General features: G+C 42.3%; 1 protein-coding gene across 3 annotated transcripts in view; it reads right to left on the bottom strand.

Annotated features, from left to right (window-relative positions):
• DTD1 (D-aminoacyl-tRNA deacylase 1) overlaps positions 1-22086 on the bottom strand; it is a 130948-nt gene extending 108862 nt beyond the window's left edge. For all 3 annotated transcript variants that reach the window (XR_012883601.1, XR_012883600.1, XM_075864493.1), the window contains exons 1-3: positions 21971-22086; positions 12091-12181; positions 8649-8884 (exon numbers count right to left, since the gene is read on the bottom strand). Coding sequence is in view for 1 of the 3 variants with exons in the window: in XM_075864493.1 (XP_075720608.1) it covers positions 8649-8884; positions 12091-12181; positions 21971-22013 (370 nt within the window). In the remaining 2 variants the exon portion in view is untranslated. The remainder of the gene's footprint in view (positions 1-8648; positions 8885-12090; positions 12182-21970) is intronic.
• Between the last annotated feature and the right edge of the window lie 756 nt (positions 22087-22842).

The following is a 22842-nucleotide window of genomic DNA, read 5'->3' as shown; positions in this document are numbered from 1 at the left end:
TCTACTTTAGATTGGCATCGTTTTTTGAACATTCTTTTATTTTTCTTGGACGTTACAAGGCTTAGAACATAAACAGCAATTTCTCATATTTTTAAGAAAATGTCAAATGCCTTTTATTTAAGGTACCAGTTCAGTTCTGAAGTGGCTTTGAGGGGCCTATGTATTAGAAACCCTGATAAAACACCCCATTTTAAAAACTAGACCCCTCAAAGTATTCAAAACAGCATTTAGAAAGTTTTTTAACCCTTCAGGCATTTCACAAGAATTAAAGCAAAGTGGAGGTGAACTTTGCAAATTTCATTTTTCTTGCGGAATTTCAATTTTATTCATTTTTTTTCTGTAACACAGAAGGTTTTACCAGAGAAACACTACTAAATATGTATTGTCCAGATTCTGCAGTTTTTAGAAATGTCCCACATGTGGCCCTACTGCGCTCGTGGACTAAAACACAAGCCCTAGAAGCAAAGAAGCACCTAGTGCATTTTGAGTCCTCTTTTTTTATTAGAATATATTTTAGGCAGCATGCCGGGTTTGAAGAGGTGTTGAGGTGCCAAAACAGTAGGAATCCCCCAATAGTGACCCCATTTTGGAAACTACACCCCTCAAGGAATTCATTTATGGTTGTTGTTAGCATTTTGAGCACACAGTTTTTTCACAGCACCTATTTCAATTGGGCTGTGACATTAAAAAAAATGACATTTTTTCCAATAAGATGTAATTTTTTATCAAAATTTCTTATTTTCACAGGGAACAAAATGCTCAATTTTGTTGCCCAATTTGTCCTGAGTGCAGCAATACCCCATTTGTGGCAATAAACTGCCGTTTGGGCCCATGGGAGGCCTCAGAAGGGAAGGAGCGCTGTGTGTTCTTTGGAGTCCAGATTTTGCTGGATTGGTTTTCGGCTGCCATGTCGCATTTGCAGAGCCCCAGAGGTATCAAAGCAATGGAAACCCACCAGAAGTGACCCCATTTTGGAAACTACACCCCTCAAGGAATTCATTTATGGGTAATGTGACCATTTAGACCCCATAGTTTCTTCACAGAACTTATTTGAATTGGGTTGGGAATTAAATAAATATATATTTTTTCCAATAATATGTCATTTTAGCTCAAAAATTCTTATTTTCACAAGAAACAAAATACCCCATTCTGTTGCGCAATTTGTTCTGAGTGCCGCAATACCCCATTTGTTGTGATAAACTGCCGTTTGGACCCATGGGAGGGCTCAGAAGGAAAGGACCACCATTTGGCCTACTGGGGATTTTCTAGTGTGAAGTCATGTATGCAGAAGCACCTGAGGTACCAGTACAGTTGAAACCCGCAAAAAGTGACCGTTTTAAAAACTACACCCTTAAGGCATTCATCTAGAGGTGTAGTGAGCATTTTGACCGGAGACCTACACCCCATAAACTGTAATGTGGGTTCTCCCGGGCATGGCAATACCCTACATGTGGCTGTTATCAGCTGCCTGGGCACACAGCAGTGCTCAGAGGGGAAAGACGAGGGGGGATAAGCTGTGCGGAGTGCATCAGGGTAAGTAAAATTGGGGTAAATTATAAACCAAGGGATGTATGATAAATTTTAAAACACTCTTTCATACAGAGCTCTGGTTATTCGGGACACGTGTCACATTGATATATTGTGTCATCCCTTATCGCCCTCTTACAGCAGACTTTGCACCTCTTTTGACTTTTTCCCTTCTTGCCAGTTTGGGGAACTTCCCCTGGAAAGTGTTGCCGCCCCGGTAGGATGCGTGTGGCCCCACTTCCAGAAGTACTGGGTGCCCCCCCTTCTTGGTCCCTAAAGATTAGGTTCTTGAGAATCACCTCTTGAAATTCCAGGAAAGTTCCCGTCTGGCCTGCACATCGACGTAGCACGTACGCATTGTACAAAGCCATCTGTATGATGTGCCCGGCCAGCTTCTTATACCACACCGCATGGCGCTGTAGGGCTTCAGGGCTTGATCTTACAAGTCCATCCCTCCCATGTACCTATTGTAGTCCAGGATGCAGTCTGGTTTGGGGGTGGCCTTTCCTTCATATATCCTAAACCTGTAGGTATACCCTGATGCACTCTCGCAGCTTATACATCTTCACGCCATACCTTGCCCTCTTACCCGGCAGGTACTCGCGGAATTGAACCCTCCCTTTAAAATGTACCAGGGACTCATCAATAGAAATACACTTCTCGGGGGTGTATGCTGGGGAAAACCGGGCACTGGAACGGTCTAATAGGGGTCTCTGTTTATACAAACGGTCAAAACTGGGGTCATCTCGGGGTGGGCACGGCTCATTATCAGTATAATGTAAGAAGCGAAGTATTGCCTCATTTATTTATTTTTTTAGGTTCCAGTTCAGTTCTGAAGTTGCTTTGAGGGGCCCATATATTAGAAACCCCTATGAAATACCCCATTTTAGAAACTAGACCCCTCAAAGTATTCACAACAGCATTTAGAAAGTTTATGAACCCTTTAGGTGTTTCACAAAAATTTAGAGCAAAGTAGAGGTGAAATTTACATTTTTTTTTGTTGTCAGAAAATCCTCTTTATACCATTTTTTTTATAACACAAAAGGATTTATCAGAGAAACCCAAATTAATACGTATTGCCCAGATTCTGCCGTTTTTAGAAATATCCCACATGTGGCCCTAGTGCGGTAATGGACTGAAGCACCGGCCTCCGAAGCTAAGGAGCACCTAGTGGATTTTTAGGCCTCTTTTTTATTAGGCACCATGTCCGGTTTGAAGAGGTCTTGTGGTGCCAAAACATTGGGAACCCCCCAAAAGTGACCCCAATTTGGAAACTAGACCCCTTGAGGAATCCATTGTAGTTTTCTTGGGGTGCATGCGGCTTTTTGATCAGTTTTTATTCTATTTTTAGGTGGCGTGGTGACTAAAAAACAGCAATTCTACTATTGTTTTTTTATTCTTTTTTTTTTACAGCGTTCACCGTGCGCTATAAATAAAATATTCACTTTATTCTGCGGGGCGAAACGATTACGGCGATACCAGATGTTTATAGTTTTTTTTTATGTCTTATGGCGTTTGCACAATAAAATACGTTTTGTAAACAATCATTCACTTTTTGTGTTACCTTATTCTAAGAGCCATAACGTTTTTATTTTTCAATCAATAAAGCCGTGCGAGGACTTATTTTTTGCGTAACGAACTGTAGTTTCGATCAGTACCATTTTTAGCTACATGCGACTTTTTGATCTCTTTTTATTCCATTTTTTGGGAGGTGAAGTGACCAAAGAATTGTGATTGTGGTACGGTTTATTATTATTTTACGGCGTTCATCGTGCGGGATAAATAATGAAATAATTTTGTAGTTCAGGCCGTTACGGACGCGGCGATACCAATTATGTATAGTTTATTTGTTTGTTTATATATTTTTATTAATAATAAAGGACTGATAAGGGAAAAGGGGGGATTTTTACTTTTATTACTTTTAAATCTTTTATTTTCACACATCTTTTTTTTACTTTTTTTTTACTTTATTACTTTGTCCCACTAGGGGACTTGAAGGCAGGAGGCCCTGATCGCTATTCTAATACACTGCACTACATGCGTAGTGCAGTGTATTAGAACTGTCAGCTACTCACTGACAGCAAGCATAGTGGGTCCTGACGTTGTCAGGACCCACTAGGCTTCCGTCTATGGCATAGCCGAACGCCATTGTTTGGTGTCCGGTTGCCATAGTCACCATCGCCGGCCGCTATCGCGTAGCAGGCCGGCGATGGCAGCTTAACCCCTAAAAAGCTGCGATCTCTATAGAACGCGGCTTTTAAGGGGTTAATCAGCGGGGACACAGCGATCGGTCCCCGCTGTAGGAGCTGTGACAGCTGCTGAACAAGACAGCAGCGTCACAGCTCCTGTATGTGTCGGGAGGACGGCCGAAACGGCCGTTACTCCCGTGACGTACTATTACGGCATGGAGCGCGAACGATATAGCTGGGGTTAAAGTCAGTATTCACAGAAAACAGCAATTTTTCCATAGTTTTTTATTACATTTTTTACGGCGTTCACCGTGCGGGTTAAATAATGTCATAGATTTATAGTCGGGGTCGTTACGGACGCGGCGATACCAAATATGTGTAACTTTTTAACTTTATTTTGTTTTTTTAATAGTAAAGCATTTTGTAAGGGGAAAAGCTGGGTTTTTCATTTTTTTTCACTTTTTTTTTTTTTTTAATTAACTTTATTAAACTTTTTTTTCACTTTTTGACTAGTCCCACTAGGGGACTATAATATGCGATTCTGCGATTGCATTTATAATACACGGCAATACTTTTGTATTGCAGTGTATTACTGCCTGTCCGTTTAACACGGACAGGCATCTGCTTGGTCATGCCTGCGGCATGATCTAGCAGGCATTCACTCCAGGCAGACCTGGGGGCCTTTATTAGACCCCCGGCTGCCATGGGAGACACTGACACTCGGCAATCGTATCGCGGGGGGGCGGTGGGAGAGAGAGGGAGCTCCCTCCCTCTCTCCAAAACCACTCAGATGCGGAGCACGCTATTGTGCACCGCATCTGAGGGGTTAAACGGGTGAGATCGATACTAATATCGATCTCACCCGGCAGAGCAGGGACGCTCTCAGCCCTCAGCTGCCTCTGGCAGCTGAGAGCAGGGAGATTTGACAGCTCCCTGCTCTGTTTACTTATTCCGATGCCGCAACGTAAAAAGTCTATGGCATCGGAATAAGGCCCGTTAGTGACCGACGTAGAAACACGATGGGCCGGTCACTAACGGGTTAAGAATGGGTAAAGAATTACATCAGAAGTGAGCACAAATTCTCCCCTGGCAAAGCTATAAAAATTCTGGTAAGACAGGGTCCAGTGCACAGCTAAGAAATGAGGCCAGCCAATAGCATCAATACAAACAAGTCATCTTCATTTTCTATATTTTTAACATTTTTGACGTTGCAAGAACTGTAGAGCGCAGCGGAGAATGTTCCTGGTTTAAACAGCCTACGGAATTTGCGACACAAATTTTTTTAATTAATTAGAATACAAAAATAATTTAATCAATATCCGGCTGTGAAGACCTCATAATAGACTTTATAGATATAGACCCAGCTGCAATATTTCCCCAATAACATTGGTGGCATTCACGCTGTCCCCAAGAGATCTGTCACATAAGGATGCAGCACGACGTGTCTCCAATTTACAGTGAGGGTGATGCTGCTGCAGATCGGTCATGTAGCCTGACTAATAGGCTAATCCCTTAGAACCGCAACCTATTTTTTTTTCCCCGTCTTCTAAAAGACATAACTTATTTATTTCTCTGTCAATATAGCCGTAGGTGGGCTGGCGTTTTGTGGGAAGAGTTGTTATTTTTAATGCCACCATTTAATGTACCATATAATGTACAGGGTGGGCCATTTATATGGATACACCTAAATAAAATGGGAATGGTTGGTGATATTAACTTCCTGTTTGTGGCACATTAGTATATGGGAGGGGGGAAACTTTTCAAGCTGGGTGTTGACCATGGCGGCCATTTTGAAGTTGCCCATTTTGTATCCAACTTTAGTTTTTTCAATGGGAAGAGGGTCATGTGACACATCAAACTTATCGAGAATTTCACAAGAAAAACAATGGTGTGCTTGGTTTTAACGTTACTTTATTCTTTCATGAGTTATTTACAAGTTTCTGACCACTTATAAAATGTGTTCAAAGTGCTGCCCATTGTGTTGGATTGTCAATGCAACCCTCTTCTCCCACTCTTCACACACTGATAGCAACACCGCAGAAGAAATGCCTCCCAATCTGACCCCCTTAGACTTTTATCTTTGGGGTCATCTGAAGGCAATTGTCTATGCTGTGAAGTTACGAGATGTGCAGCAACTGAAACTACGGATACTGGAAGCCTGTGCTAGCATTTCTTCTGCGGTGTTGCTATCAGTGTGTGAAGAGTGGGAGAAGAGGGTTGCATTGACAATCCAACACAATGGGCAGCACTTTGAACACATTTTAGAAGTGGTCAGAAACTTGTAAATAACTCATGAAAGAATAAAGTAACGTTAAAACCAAGCACACCATTGAATTTCTTGTGAAATTATCGATACGTTTGATGTGTCACATGACCCTCTTCCCATTGAAAAAACTAAAGTTGGATACAAAATGGCCGACTTCAAAATGGCCGCCATGGTCAACACCCAGCTTGAAAAGTTTCCCCCCTCCCATATACTAATGTTCCACAAACAGGAAGTTAATATCACCAACCATTCCCATTTTATTTAGGTGTATCCATATAAATGGCCCACCCTGTACTGTGAAATAAAAAATAAAAAATTGTGAGTTGCAATGGGAAAAAACAGCAATTTCTCCAGTTTTTTGTGTTTCGTTTCACACCATTCACCATGCGGTAAAACTACATATTAACTTTATTCTGCATGTCGATACAATTATAGCAATACCAAATTTCAGGTTTTGTTTATTTCATTTACAAAGAAAAAACTATTTGTTAAAAAAAAAAAAATTTTTAAAATGTGTCACCATATTCAGAGACACATTACTTTTTTGCTTTTCCGTCGATTGAGCAAACATAGTTACATAGTTCGTACGGTTGAAAAAAAGATATGTCCATCAAGTTTAACCAAGGGATGGGAAAAGGGAAGGTAAAAATTTCTACACATAGGAGCTTATATTTTTTTGTTCTAGGAAATTATCTAAGCCTTTTTTAAAGCCATCCACTGTCCCTGCTGTGACGGCTCCTGCGGTGACTATTCCATAGATTCACAGTTCTCACAGTAAAGAACGCTTGTCGCCTCTGCAGGTTGAACCTTTTTTTCTCCAGACGGAGGGAGTGTCCCCTTGTTTTTTTAGGGGGTTTTACATGGAACAGGATTTAACCATATTTTTTGTATGTGCCATTAATATATTGCTATAAATTAATCATGTCCCCCTTTAGTCGTCTTTTTTCATGGCTAAATAGGTTTAATTCTTTTAATCTTTCCTTATAACTTAGATTCTCCATGCCTCTTATTAGCTTCGTTGCTCTTCTTTGTATTTTTTCCAACTCCAGGACATCCTTTCTATGAACTGGAGCCCAGAACTGGACTGCATATTCTAGATGAGGCCTCACTAATGCTTTGTAAAGTGGAAATATTATATCCCTGTCCCGCGAGTCCATGCCTCTTTTAATACATGACAATATCTTGCTGGCCTTTGAAGCAGCTGATTGACACTGCATGCTGTTATTTAGTTTATGATATACAAGTACACCCAGATCCTTCTCAACAAGTGACTCCCCCAGTGTAGCGCCCCCTAGGACATATGATGCATGCAGGTTGTTGGTACCCAGATGCATAACTTTACATTTACCTACAGTAAACTTCATTTGCCAAATGGACGCCCAAACACTTAGTTTGTTTAAATCAGAATGAGGACTAGTTTCTAGCGGAACAAGCTCTAGTTTTAACTTGTGCAATTTTGGGGTACATTCGAGTTTTTGATCACTTTTTATTCTATTTATTTAGGGAGCTAAGATGACCAAAAAAACAGAAATTCTGGCGGTTTAAATTTTTACAGCTTTTGCCGTGTGAGTTAAAATAGTTTGGACTTTATGGATGCAGCAATATCAATTATGTTATTATTTATTTTTTTACATTACTTTACGGCAAAATAGTTTAAAGGGATGTTTTCTGTACTTTTAATTTGTTTTTGCACAATAATTTTTTTTTAACAGTTTTTAACTTTTTTGCAACCCCCCTAGAGGACTTGAACAAGTGATCATTTGATCAATTGCACAATATACTACAATACTTATGCATAGCAGCATATAGTATTTTTTTTATTAAGCCCTTGATAGGAGCACAAAGATGGCAGACCTGGGGGCCTACATTAGGCCCTCATGCTGCAATGACAAACATCAGCACTGCACGAACCTTAGCGGCTTTCACATAAAGTTACATCACATGTCGCCAAGGGATTAAAGACCAATACGTTACAATGGAACCCTTCATTTATTAATATAAAGTAAGCTTGACCATCACTTGTGAGAATGAATAAAAAAATAAATGTTTATCTGCTGCCATACCGGCATTGCTCCCTTCCCCCGATCCCAGGACCGTTTATATCTTGTTTGTAGCGGCCTCTGAGATCAGCCTCAGCCCCCTGCATTTAGCCCGCTCATGTCAGCGACTGATATACGGATTTACAAATAAATTGAGAACTGGGCTGTCTCCACCGCACAGCATCAACGGGGCAAGAACCTAGGTCGTTATATGCCAACGGAGTATGCTCATCCTGATGCTGCAACCTCCTGCCGCTCATGACAAGCATACTCGTCATTTGTCAGCAGCCAGTTAACCTTAGAAATAATAGAGCCTGTATTATAGATCAGAGCGGTTTACAAAATTCTTCTTGGTGACAGTCAGCAATTTCGGAGACAAAAACATGAGAAATAATTGGGTTACTGGATTATATCTCTAAATTGTGAAATGGCACTCAAAGGTGGATTTAAAAAAATAGTAAAAAAGCCAAAATTTCCCTTTTTTAATCAATGGGATCACTGACACTTTCGAACCAGAACATCTGACAGTTCAAATCTTATTGGTCACCATTGATCTTACTTGCACAGGTTTTATAAATCTCCACCATTATATTCACAATTGTGCAACTTAATATTCATGGATTTTACCTTTGATGAGCTCTGGTTTGTAGGCCTTTCGCATTTGCTGCAAAAAGTTATTATAAAATAGTTCTGCTTGCTCAGAAGGCATGGCCATGTGATAGTCTGGCTTGTTTCCCTTTAAGACACATTGCAAGGTAAACTGGCTGACACACAGCACTTCATACTGCTTGTCCATGACACTTTTAGACCAGTGTTTACCGTTATCATCCTCAAATATCCGGAGGTTCAGAATCTTTCGGATCCTGCAAGGAACATACAGATAGCAATTCATTTGCAGGATTAAAATAGCAATTTATTTCTTAGAACTGAAATCAAACTTTCATTTTATAAGAACTGCAGTTAGTTTTGCCGTAATAAATAGAAACTTGATCATCATAGATACAAACGGGAAAAAGGTGCGGACCAGGGTGAAGGTGCAAACCAGCAGAGCTCCAGTCAGTGCCCACACACCTCATCTGTAAGCTTAGAACTAAGGCTGGGTTCACACAGAGTTTTTTGCAGGAGGAAGATCTGCCTCAAAATTCCGTTTGGAATTTTGAGGCAGATTTTCCTCTGCCTGCACGCCGATTTTCGCTGTGTTTTTCGCCCGCGGCTATTGAGCGACGCGGGCATAAAACAACGCAAAATACGCTTTCTCTGCCTCCCATTGATGTCAATGGGAGGTCAGAGGCGTAATCGCCCAAATATAGGCATTTTTGGACGTTTTTTGGCGCATTTTGCGGCGCACTTTCCGTGTCGAAAAACTCTGTGTGAACTCCCCCTAAAGGTATTTTGCATCAGTATATGTAAGTCAAAACCAGAAGTGGGTCCAAAACATGGAAGAGATACAAATCTTTCCATTATACTTTTTCTCTGTTTATGTTCCAGTCCAAGTTTTGGCTTACAAACACAGATGCAAAATACTGACCGAAATATGAAAAAAAATATCATGAAAAACTTTACTAATAAACAGTTACCTAAATATCTATAATTCTGACAGTTTGTTTGGTAACAGGATATTGTTAAATCACTTAAGTTCACCATCTTAATTTACTTTTAGAAAAATGTGGTTAATAATGCAGGCTGATATAATTAACTGATGCCAAATTGCGTTTCCTTCTCTCTGCTCTCAGCTACCTCAATTGTAATTTTTTTATGGATAACTTAGTAAAAAATCACAGACAGCCAATTATTTCTTATGAACAAATAATAAAAAACAAAAATTAAGCTTAAAGTGCAACTATCGTTTCAAGTGACTTTTCAGAATAAGCTGTCATATGTGTGTACATAAGAAATAATATTTCTGGCCATTATATGACTTTTTTATTAGATTTCCCCTTTGCAGGCTCCATATCTAAATTGTCAGTTTTCCCAGAACAGCTCTAGGAGAGAGAGAGACTAACTGCTATAATGTCTCCCATACACAGCACAAAGAGCAAATAAGGTCCTGCTCCTCTATTGTTCTCTCACACACACAGAAGCAGCAGAATGGAGGACATTATACAGAAGTAATAAGAAGATTAGCTGTTAATAGAGCTCTGGAGTGAGACAGAACACTTACTAGAAGCTACAGCCGTGTCTGTGTATGTGTCTCTAGTAACTGCTTATAAAGGCCAAAAAAACACATATGGCCATCCAGTTCAGCTTTTGTCTCTCCACAACACCCACTTGGTCAAAAAGTAAAGCACGCCCAGTTGTCCATTGAGAAACTCATTAGCATAAAGATAAAATAGGTCATAACTCCATCAAAAATGATTGTTTTACTAAATATAAAACACTGTTGTAATCTACATTACGATAATATTATGTACAAGATAGGCCACTTATAATGTGGTGACAGAGCCTCTTTAGTGAAGCTAAGGGTATGTTCACACGGCCATAAACGCCCCAAAAAACGGATGAAAATACGGGTCTGAATACCTCCAAACATCTGCCCATTGATCTCAATGGGAAAAACAGCGTTCCGCTCTAACGGGGCGTTTTTTATGCGGCTGTTTTTAAAAACGTCACGTAAAAAAACGCCCCATAAAAAGAAGTGCATGTCATTTTTGTAGCCGTTTTTCATTGGGTCAATAGAAAAGCAGCTCCAAAAACGGCAGTAAAAAACGCATCAAAAAATGCTTGATGCTTAAAAAACGGCTGAAAATCAGAGGCCGTTTTCCCTTGAAAACAGCTCCGTATTGTACAGCCGTTTTTTGTTAAGCGTGTGAGCATACCCTAACAGTGCCCATATACTATGCTTCTGAGAGAACTGCGTTGCAAAAACAGCCTGTGATTTACCAAATTTTTCACACTGTTAGGCTGGGTTCACACGACCATGTTACGTCCGTAATGTACGGAACGTATTTCGGCCGGAAGACCCGGACCGAACACACTGCAGGGGGCCGGGCTCCTAGCATCATAGTGATGTACGACGCTAGGAGTCCCTGCCTCTGCGTGGAACTACTGTCCCGTACTGTAATCATGATTACAGTACGGGAAAGTTGTCCTGCAGTGAGGCAGGGACTCCTAGCATCGTACATCACTATGATGCTAGGAGCCCGGCTCCCTGCACTGTGTTCGGTCCGGGTCTTCCGGCCGAAATACGTTCCGTACATTACGGACGTAACATGGTCGTGTGAACCCAGCCTAACTCGCTACAGAACCGTGGCAATTTGGTGTAGACCGCTTCCGTTTAGCCACGGCTCGGCCGCATCGTGTACAAGCCCCATGAAAATACGGCTCCTCTCTGCCCCAAATGCACAGATTTTATTTGTGAATTCAGAGTGAGTGTTAAGTGCAGGAAACAGAGAGGAGAAGAGTCTGATTAGTGGAGAGGCTTTTTTTTTCTGTACTATTGATTTTTATAGTTAAATTATTTTCATAGTTACTTTTTAAAGATTCTAAATAAGTCTCTGCTCACATCTATGTAATTACTACCATTTGTAACAGAAGCCACAACACTGCCGGATCTGTTGTACAACGGAACTAAATGGTGACCACTGTACTACATTAAATTATAAGATGGTCCGTAGTTTTGACAGAAAGAATAGCGCTACATGCAGCGCTACTCTCACCATCAAGAGTGACGGAACTGCTGAGGGAACCTTGAATGGCAGTGTGAACATAGGTCTTCAATTGAGATACTAATTTGAACAAATTATGGCCTCTTGTATACGGGACAGAGAAAAATCCCTGAATCACATGGAAAATCCACAGCAGATTACAGTACCAGCCATGTGAATGAGATTTGAACAAATCTCATCCACATGCTGTGGAACATTTTCTGCACGAAAAACAGAGCAGGCTGCAGATTTTTTAAATCCACAACGTGCTTATTCTGTTACAGATGTTCACCGCAGATTTTACCCTTTTCAATATAGGAGTTAAATCCGCTGGGAATTTGCACATAACACATGCAGAATTTGTGGCGGGGAAACAAGAAGCAACATTCTAATTAAATAAAGATACAATAGTATAATATACTTACATATGATCAATATCTTTCTGTGTGTCTTCCACGGAAATTCCCAACAATACACAGATGCCACGTCCAATGGAACTAATCTGTTCTTCTCCAACTAAAAGAAATAAGCTAGTTATAAGCAGAGCCAACCTAAAGCTTCACTTTTACCTATCCAGTGACACCTCATTCAGACCTGTCAAAGGGTGGTATTAGTGTGATAAGGAACCCCACTGAATACTACAAGGAATAATTTAGGCAAAAATGGTCATAATGGGCATTTTTCCACCACTTCCAACACTTTAAGGAGGTATTCACACGAGCGTGTATTCGGTCCGTGCGGGCCGCGTGGTTTTCACGCGGCACGCATGGACCAATACAAGTCTATGGGGCAGTACAGACAGTCCGTGCTTTTTGCGCAGCGTTTGTCTGCTGCGCAAAAAGCGCGACAGGTTCAATAACTCTGCGTATTTCGCGCATCACGCACCCATTGAAGTCAATGGGTGCGTGAAAACCACGCAGGTTGCACGGAAGCACTTCCGTGCGAACCGACTGAAACAGCGCACCAGCTGTCAAAAGGATGAATGTAAACAGAAAAGCACCACGTGCTTTTCTGTTTCCGAACATCCAAACGGAGTGTCTTTGCGATGAGCGAAGCCGGACAAGCGAACCGAACTTCACCGGGTTCGGCCGAACTCGTTTTGGCCGAACCCGGCAAAAAAATTATCGGTACGCGACGTCAGGAGATAGTCACTGTCCATGGTGCTGAAAGAGTTCAACTGTTTCAGCACCATGGACAGTGACTTCCGATCCCAATATACATTAACCTGTAGAAAAAAAAATGAAGTTCTGACTTACCGAGAACTCCCTGCTTCTTCCTCCAGTCTGACCTCCCGGGATGACAATTCAGTCCAAGTGACAGCTCCAGGCAATCACAGGCCAAGCACAGGGTGCAGCGGTCACATGGACTGGCGCGTCATCCAGGGAGGTGGGACCCGATGTCGAGAGGCGCGTCACCAAGGACGCGTCACCAAGGACGCGTCACCAAGGCAACGGCCGGGAAGTTCTCGGTAAGTACGAACTGTTTCTTTTTTTTCAACAGGTTTTTCGATATTGTGTTCGGCATTCACTGTCGAGGGTGCTGAAAGAGTTAGCTCTTTCAGCACCTTGGACAGTGGCGGGCGTCGACTAGCCTCATCTCTATGATGGCAGCTGCGCGAAAATCACGCAGCCGCGCATCATACACGGATGACACACGCAGCTGTCAAATGGTTTTTGCGCGCGCAAAACGCCGCGTTGTTTGCGCGCACAAAAACGCAACGTCCGTCTGTATCTGCCCTAAAAAAAAAAAAAAAAAAAAAAACAAAAAAAAAAAGTTGGTGGGGCTTCGCAAAAGGGACGTCAATTATAGCAGAAATCTATTTCATTATACTTTTTTCTCTGTTTATGTTCCAGTCCTAGTTTTGGCTTACAAATACTGATGAAAAATACTGACCGAAATGTGCTCATGAAAAACCGGCTTTACAGCCACTTAAATATCTAGAATGCCAGCAGTCTGTTTGGTAACAGGATATTGTTAATAATTTACTTTTAGAAAAATCTGGTTATTAATGCAGGCGGAAATAAGTAACTGATGCCAAATTACGTTTCCCTCTCTCTGCTTTCAGCTACCTCAATTTTCAGTTTTCATAGCTGGCGTAAACTTCTCTTTCTGGCGCACAGACATCCAGTGATGCGCCTAAGTTAGTAAAGGGGTTGTCCACTACCGGACAACTGATGGCCTATCCATTGGATAACTCATCAGTATATCAGTGCAGGTCCGACACCCAGACCCCACACCGATCAGCCGATCTGGCGCCAACTGCTTTTGGCATGTATGTCCGGTGCCTGGAGGGAGCCGTCGTGGCTTAACGGTGCGGGGTCCGGGTGTCGGACCTCCACAGATTATGTACTGATGACCATTCCGGTGGATAGGTCATCAGTTGCCCGGTAGTGGACAACCCCTTTAAGTACAGAAATGTTTAGTGAACACACAAAAAGCAAATAGGGCCGATTTAGAACAATCATGTGAATAAGTAACTGCCCCCTAAACATAATAACTGGTTGTGCCACCTTTGACAGTAACAACTACAATCAAACATTTGTGATTACTTGTGATGAGTCTTTTACATTTCTGTAGAGGAATTTTGGCTCCCTCTTCTTTGCAGAATTGTTATATTTCGGCTACATTGGAGGGTTTTCGAACATGGATTGCCCTTTTAAGGTTTTGTCAAATACAGCTCAGTATAGAGATAATTTGCAAATTCAGTTTAACCCCTGTGATATAAGTTTGTACGGCATAAAATTACAGCTCCCAGTATAGCCAGAACGATGGTTAGGATATGCTGGCAGTTGCTGTTTCACAAAAAAGAACGATAGACCCATCATCTCGCTGCAGATCATACAGGGACTACAGCACTGATCAGTCACATGGAGAATAAACATTTACATTTAAAAATGTTCTATTTAAAGTGTAGCTAAATGTTCGACAAACTTCTGACATGTCATAGTGACATCTCAGAAGTTTGTATTGGTGGGGGTCCGAGCACGGAGTATGAGCGCTCAGCTGCTTCATTTCTGTTTGGCTTTTTCCGGAAAGCCGATGTATCGGAGTACGGGCTTATAGACTTTCTATTGAGTCCGTACACCGATACATTTATTTACGGAAATAGCCGAGCAGACAAGAAGCAGCTGAGCGCTCACACGAGTGCTTCAGCTGCTTCGTTCTAGCGATTGGTGGGGGTCTCCGTGCACGGACCCCCACCAATACAAACTTCTGACATGTCACTATGACATATCAGAAGTTTGTCAAACATTTAGCTACACTTTAAGTGATGTTTAGATGCAACAGGTCTGGCAGCAGTCATGCCTGGGTGTGACTAGTGATATTGAACCCAAGTGTCAATTGAATTTGGTTAACCCCTTAAGGACGCAGCCTAGTTTGGGCCTTAAGGCTCAGAGCCCATTTTTCAAATCTGACATATTTCACTTTATGTGGTAATAACGTCGGAATGCTTAAACCTATCCAAGCGATTCTGAGATTGTTTTCTCGTGACACTTTGGGCTTCATGTTCGTGGTAAAATTTGGTCGATATATTCAGTCTTTATTTGTGAAAAATTGCAAAATTTTGAGAAAATTTACAAAAAATAGCATTTTTCAGAATTTAAATGCATCTGCTTGAAAAACAGACGGTTATACCACCCAAAATAGTTACTAGTTCACATTTCCCATATGTCTACTTTAGATTGGCATCGTTTTTTGAACATTCTTTTATTTTTCTTGGATGTTACAAGGCTTAGAACATAAACAGCAATTTCTCATATTCTTAAGAAAATTTCAAAAGCCTTTTTTTGAAGGTGCCAGTTCAGTTCTGAAGTGGATTTGAGGGGCCTATGTATTAGAAACCCCCATAAAACACCCCATTTTAAAAACTAGACCCCTCAAAGTATTCAAAACAGCATATAGAAAGTTTTTTAACCCTTCAGGCATTTCACAGGAATTAAAGCAAAGTGGAAATTAAATTTGCAAATTTCATTTTTTCTGCTGAATTTCAATTTTATTCAATTTTTTTTAGTAACAGAGAAGGTTTTACCAGAGAAACACTACTAAATATGTATTGTCCAGATTCTGCAGTTTTTAGAAATGTCCCACATGTGGCCCTACTGCGCTCGTGGACTAAAACACAAGCCCTAGAAGCAAAGAAGCACCTAGTGCATTTTGAGGCCTCTTTTTTATTAGAATATATTTTAGGCAGCATGCCAGGTTTGAAGAGGCGTTGAGGTATCAAAACAATGGAAACCCACCAGAAGTGACCCCATTTTGGAAATTACACCCCTCAAGGAATTCATTTATGGTTTTTGTTATCATTTTGACCGCACAGTTTTTTCACAGCACCTATTTGAATTGGGCTGTGAAATGAAAAAAATGATATTTTTTCCAATAAAATGTCATTTTTGATCAAATTTTCTTATTTTCACAGGGAACAACATACCCCATTTTGTTGCCCAATTTGTCCTTAGTGCGGCAATACCCCATTTGTGGTGATAAACTGCCGTTTGGGCCCATGGGAGGGCTCAGACGGAAAGGAGCGCTATGTGTTTGTTGGAGTCCAGATTTTGCTGGATTGGTTTTCGGGTGCCATGTTGCATTTGCAGAGCCCCAGAGGTATCAAAGCAATGGAAACCCACCAGAAGTGACCCCATTTTGGAAACTACACCCCTCAAGGAATTCATTTATGGTTTTTGTTATCATTTTGACCGCACAGTTTTTTCACAGCACCTATTTGAATTGGGCTGTGAAATGAAAAAAATGATATTTTTTCCAATAAGATGTCATTTTTGATCAAAATTTCTTATTTTCACAAGGAACAACATACCCCATTTTGTTGCCCAATTTGTCCTTAGTGCGGCAATACCCCATTTGTGGTGATAAACTGCCCTTTGGGCCCATGGGAGGGCTCAGAAGGAAAGGACCACCATTTGGCCTACTGGAGCTTTTCTGGTGCTAAGTCATGTGTGCAGAAGCCCCTGAGGTACCAGTACAGTTGAAACCCCCGAGAAGTGACCCCATTTTAAAAACTACACCCCTTAAGACATTCATCTAGAGGTGTAGTGAGCATTTTGACCCCACAGGTACTGTGTAAAAGATAATGCGCAGCAGATGGTGCAGTGTGAGATTTGCAATTTTATATATGTATATGCCATTTCAGTGTCCAATAGTGTGCCCAGCATGCGCCACCGGAGATATACACCCCTTAAATTGTAATGTGGGTTCTCCTGGGTACGACAATACCCTACATGTGGCTGTTATCAGCTGCCTGGGCATACGGCAGGGCTCAGAAGGGAAAGATGAGGGGGGTAAGCTGTGCGGAGTGCATCAGGGTAAATTGAAAATCAAGGGATGTATGATACATTTTAAAACAATCTTTTATACAGAGCCCTGGTTTTTCGGGACACGTGTCACATTGGTATATTGTGTTCTTCCTTATCCCCCTCTTATAGCAGACTCTGCACCTCTTTTGACTCTTTCCCTTTCCACCGGTTTGGGGACCTTCTCCTGGAAAGTGTTGCCCTGGTACGATGCGCCCCCCCTTCCTGGTCCCTAAAGATTAGATCTTGAAATTCCAGGAAAGTTCCCCTCTGGCCTGCACATCGACGTAGCACATACGCATTGTACAAAGCCATCTGTATGATGTGCCCGGCCAGCTTCTTATACTACACCGCATGGCGCTGTAGGGCTTCAGGACTTGATTTGACAAGTCCATCCCTCCCATGTACCTATTGTAGTCCAGGATGCAGTCTGGTTTGGGGGTGGCCTTTCCTTCATATATCCTAAACCTGTAGGTATACCCTGATGCACTCTCGCACAGCTTATACATCTTCACGCCATACCTTGCCCTCTTACCTGGCAGGTACTGGCGGAATTGAACCCTCCCTTTAAAATGTACCAGGGACTCATCAATAGAAAAACACTTCTCGGGGGTGTATGCTTGGGAAAACCGGGCACTGGAACGGTCTAATAGGGGTCTCCGTTTATACAAACGGTCAAAACTGGGGTCATCTCGGAGTGGGCACGGCTCATTATCAGTATAATGTAAGAAGCGAAGTATTGCCTCATTTATTTATTTTTTTAGGTTCCAGTTCATTTCTGAAGTTGCTTTGAGGGGCCCATATATTAGAAACCCCTATCAAACACCCCATTTTAGAAACTAGACCCCTCAAAGTATTCACAACAGCATTTAGAAAGTTTATGAACCCTTTAGGTGTTTCACAGAAATTTAGAGCAAAGTAGAGGTGAAATTTACTCTTTTTATACCATTTTTTTTATAACACAAAAGGATTTATCAGAGAAACGCAACTCAATACTTATTGCCCAGATTCTGCAGTTTAGAGAAATATCCCACATGTTGCCCTCGGGCGGTAATGGACTGAAGCACCGGCCTCCGAAGCAAAGGAGCACCTAGCGGATTTTGAGCCCTCTTTTTTATTAGGCACCATGTCCGGTTTGAAGAGGTCTTGTGGTGCCAAAACATTGGAAACCCCCCAAAAGTGACCCCAATTTGGAAACTAGACCCCTTGAGGAATCCATTGTAGTTTTCATGGGGTGCATGCGGCTTTTTGATCAGTTTTTATTCCATTTTTAGGTGGCGTGGTGACTAATAAACAGCAATTCTACTATTGTTTTTGTATACTTTTTTTTTTACAGCGTTCACCGTGCGCTATAAATGATATATTAACTTTATTCTGCGGGGCGATACGATTACGGCGATACCAGATGTTTATAGTTTTTTTTGATGTCTTATGGCGTTTGCACAATAAAATACGTTTTGTAAACAATCATTCACTTTTTGTGTTACCTTATTCTAAGAGCCAGAACGTTTTTATTTTTCAATCAATAAAGCCGTGCGAGGACTTATTTTTTGCGTAACGAACTGTATTTTCCATCAGTACCATTTTTAGGTACATGCGACTTTTTGATCTCTTTTTATTCCATTTTTTGGGAGGTGAAGTGACCAAACAATTGTGATTGTGGTACGGTTTATTAATATTTTTTTTTACGGCGTTCACCGTGCGGGATAAATAACAAAATAATTTTGTAGTTCAGGCCGTTACGGACGCGGCGATACCAATTATGTATAGTTTATTTGTTTGTTTATATATTTTTATTAATAATAAAGGCCTGATAAGGGAAAAAGTGGGACTTTTACTTTTATTACTTTTAAAACTTTTATTTTCTTATTTTTACACATCTTTTTTTAACTTTTTTTTTACTTTATTACTTTGTCCCACTAGGGGACATGAGGGCAGGAGGCCCTGATCGCTATTCTAATACACTGCACTACATGCGTAGTGCAGTGTATTAGAACTGTCAGCTACTCACTGACAGCAAGCATAGTGGGTCCTGACGTTGTCAGGACCCACTAGGCTTCCGTCTATGGCATAGCCGGACGCCATTGTTTGGTGTCCGGTTGCCATAGTCACCATCGCCGGCCGCTATCGCGTAGCAGGCCGGCGATGGCAGCTTAACCCCTAAAAAGCCGCGATCTCTATAGAACGCGGCTTTTAAGGGGTTAATCAGCGGGGACACAGCGATCGGTCCCCGCTGTAGGAGCTGTGACAGCTGCTGAACAAGACAGCAGCGTCACAGCTCCTGTATGTGTCGGGAGGACGGCCGAAACGGCCGTTACTCCCGAGACGTACTATTACGGCATGGAGCGCGAACGATACAGCTGCCATGACGTAATAGTACGTCAAGGAGCGGGAAGGGGTTAACTGGTTGATTTAATAGCTAAGGGGCAATTACTATTTCACAAAGGGCCAGGTAGGGCTGAACTGCATTTCTCCTTCAATGCATAAAAATAACATTTTGTATATCTTTGTCTAGTTTTAAAAGTAGTTTGACAAATATGCAAAAAAAATTGGGAAATTATTTTTTTACAGCAGTATGACACGCATTTGAATGGGTGCCATGTAATACTACATTCCTGTTGCAGTTTAAGGCCCAGCTCACACAGCATTTTTTGGCACAGATTTTGAGGCGGAAACCGCGTTGGAATCAGTGTCAAAAGTACCCCTGGGAAGTTTTTGACCGCATACAGTGAAAAAATAAAAAAAGTGTCATGCCCTATCTTAGAGCAGTTTCCACCACTAAGGGTATGTTCACACGCTTAACAAAAAACGTCTCAAAAATACGGAGCTGATTTCAGAGAAAACAGCCTCTGATTTTCAGGTGTTTTTGAAGCTGAGAATGAAATTTGGAGCTTCTTTTGAGGCTTCTTTTCAGACATTTTTTGAGGCGTTTTTCTAAGGCTGGGTTCACACGAGCACGTTACGTCCGTAATGAATAGAACGTATTTCGGCCGCAAGTCCCGGACCGAACACACTGCAGGGAGCCGGGCTCCTAGCATCATAGTTATGTACGATGCTAGGAGTCCCTGCCTCTCCGTGAAACTACTGTCCCGTACTGAAAACCTGATTACAGTACGGGACAGTTGTCCTGCAGCGAGGCAGGGACTCCTAGCGTCGTACATAACTATGATGCTAGGAGCCCGGCTCCCTGCAGTGTGTTCGGTCCTGGACTTGCGGCCGAAATACGTTCCGTCCATTACGGACGTAACATGCTCGTGTGAACCCAGCCATAGTGTTCAATGGAAAATCAGCTCCAAAAAACGCCTCAAGAAGTGACATGCTACTTCTTTTTACGCTCCGTTTTTTGACAGCGAAGCGTAAAATAAAGGCTCGTGGGAACAGAACATCGTAATTCCCATTGAAAGCAATGAGCAGATGTTTGTAGGCGTATTAGGGGCGTTTTTTCAGGCGTAAAAAGCCTCCATTACGTCTGAAAAGAGGTCATGTGCACATTCCCTAAACCTACATTGAAATCAATGGGAGGCAGAAAAATAACACGCCGTTCATTTGGAGCATTTTTTTTTTACCAAAAACCGCCCGCGATTTTTGCATTTGCTCGATTAAAGAGCCACCTAAAGAAAAAAATGTAAAGAAGGCCTAAAAGAAAACGTGACAAAAAGGCGTAAAATAAAGATTGCAATTCAAAATCTGCTTCCAAAAATTCCTGAAGGAATTTTGAGGCAGATTTTTTCTGCTTGGCGAAAAATGGTGTCAACTTGTTCGTCTGAATAAGCCCTAAAGGTGAGGGCCCTCGGAAGCTTCCCACGGCAAGAACCGATAATTGCTATTGGTTTCCAATTAGGACAACCCCATTGACAGCTGTGCGGTTAGGATCCCTTCTCTGTCCCCCAAAATCTAGGATGCAGTGATGTATTGTCTAAACGTTCTTGTGTGACATTACCTCACTACGGACAAAACGTCACTGTAGCCGAGACATAACACGGGGTTGTTGGATACCGGCAGCGGGGCAGCAATTCTACCAGTATATTACCACAGAGAAGCAACCTGCCCCAAAATTCTTTAGTCATCCACCTTGTCACAAGTTCTGTTCTTGTTGTAAAAGCTGGACGACAACCAAGATGGCTAACAGTACAGCTCCCTTAGGACTTATTCACACAAGCATTAAATAACTGACAGCACACTGACCAATTCAATGAGACTTATCACACAGCGTGTCCTTCGTGTGAAACTCACCACGTGACCTATTCTGGTCTGTTTTTGCAGACTTCGACGCCCATTGAAGTCAATGGGTGCGTGAAAACACGGACAGCGCATGGACGACATCAGTTGCTTGCAGAGAAACACGAACAAGAAAAACGGATGCCACACTGACGCTATACAGAGTCATATGCGTGAGACACAGCCCGTTTTTTGCACACGCAAATCGGACACGCTCGTGTGAATGAGGCCTTAAGTTCCATTGCAACATGTGCACGTAGCCTATTACTTCTCACCCAGCATTCCCAAACTCCTGAAAGGCAAATCTGCTCGGTTGTCACTGCACAATTAGTCACATACTGCATGTTGTTTAAAACTGCAGGAGAGATGGGGACAACCTCTGTGGGTCCAATAATGGTGTTCATGTGGGAGTTTACACAGCTTTCCCAGGAGCAGAAATAGCTTGTGGTTGAAAAAAACAGGTGATTATTTTTTTTATGTTAGAGGGAAATGCAATGCTTGAATGAAAGAATGACATCAGTGCTCTGCACGGGAAAAGGCTCCACATTTGTGGGGACATGGCTCCACATTTGTGGGGACATAGGCTGCCACCGGCACACAGCCTCCATATCACTGTGACTGCCGGAAGTTCCGTGCAGAGCCGGTTCCTACCGCACTGCATTGGGAGGAGACTCTATGATGACTTCTTGTAGTAACTGAACTCTTCCCTGTGCTCGTCTCCAGCAGGCAGCAGCCATCACGTCAACGTGCCGTATCTCCCAGGCTAGTACCCAGCACTTACCAGTGACACTTGCTTTAGTCACCCTTTGGATTACCGCCCTCATTGTGCTCTTCTGGGGGAGTAGAAAGGAGCAGTCGGTTCGAGCTATCAACGCTGCAGCGCCTGTTTTCTTAACTTGGTGTTATGGCGCCCCCTGGTGGCCTAAAGTGATTGTAACAGCGTCGTAGCAGTTGTATAATGTCACACTGCCGGTGTGAGACTAGTGAAACCTTACCAGTATAGGAAATATGGGGAATTGTGTTAATAACATGACATATTATCAATGTATTTACATTGTTTTCCGGCCATAAGAACATTGAAAATATGGAGTTCACGCTGAACACAGTCCTAAAGCCCATGTGCAACGCATTCCAACACCTACAAACCTCGTGAAGTTCATCTACGACCTAGTTTTTGGAATGTTAACGCATTGTGAATTCTGACAGGATTTAGGCTTGGATTTCGTACCTAAATCCTGACAGAATCTGCTACCATTCCACCAGCAATGTATATGAATTGGAATGTTATACCATGTTCACATGCTTCGAAAAAAATGAACATGCCAGGCAGTGGCGTAACTACCACCGTAGCGGGTGCTACGGGGCCCGCGTCATGAGGGGGCCCATGTCGCCCGCTGGCACGGGCCCCCACCATGGCCGGAGGCTCCGCTAGCAGCCGTTATGGCTGCTACAGCGCGACGCCACTGAACACTACGGCAGAGCAGGGAGGTATCTCCCCGCTCTGCCATTAAACAAAAGACATGTATCCCCTATCCACAGGATACGGGATTCATGTGTGATCGCTGGCATTTATAGGGAGAACGGGGGACCGAAAGTCCCCTGAAGTTCTCCATCACAAACCTCGGACTTCCTGGGTCTGTGTCGGCAGCTCCG

This window comes from Rhinoderma darwinii, chromosome 4, assembly GCF_050947455.1.
Source record: "Rhinoderma darwinii isolate aRhiDar2 chromosome 4, aRhiDar2.hap1, whole genome shotgun sequence".
Taxonomy (NCBI): domain Eukaryota; kingdom Metazoa; phylum Chordata; class Amphibia; order Anura; family Rhinodermatidae; genus Rhinoderma; species Rhinoderma darwinii.
This window is presented reverse-complemented; position numbering and strand designations above follow the sequence as displayed.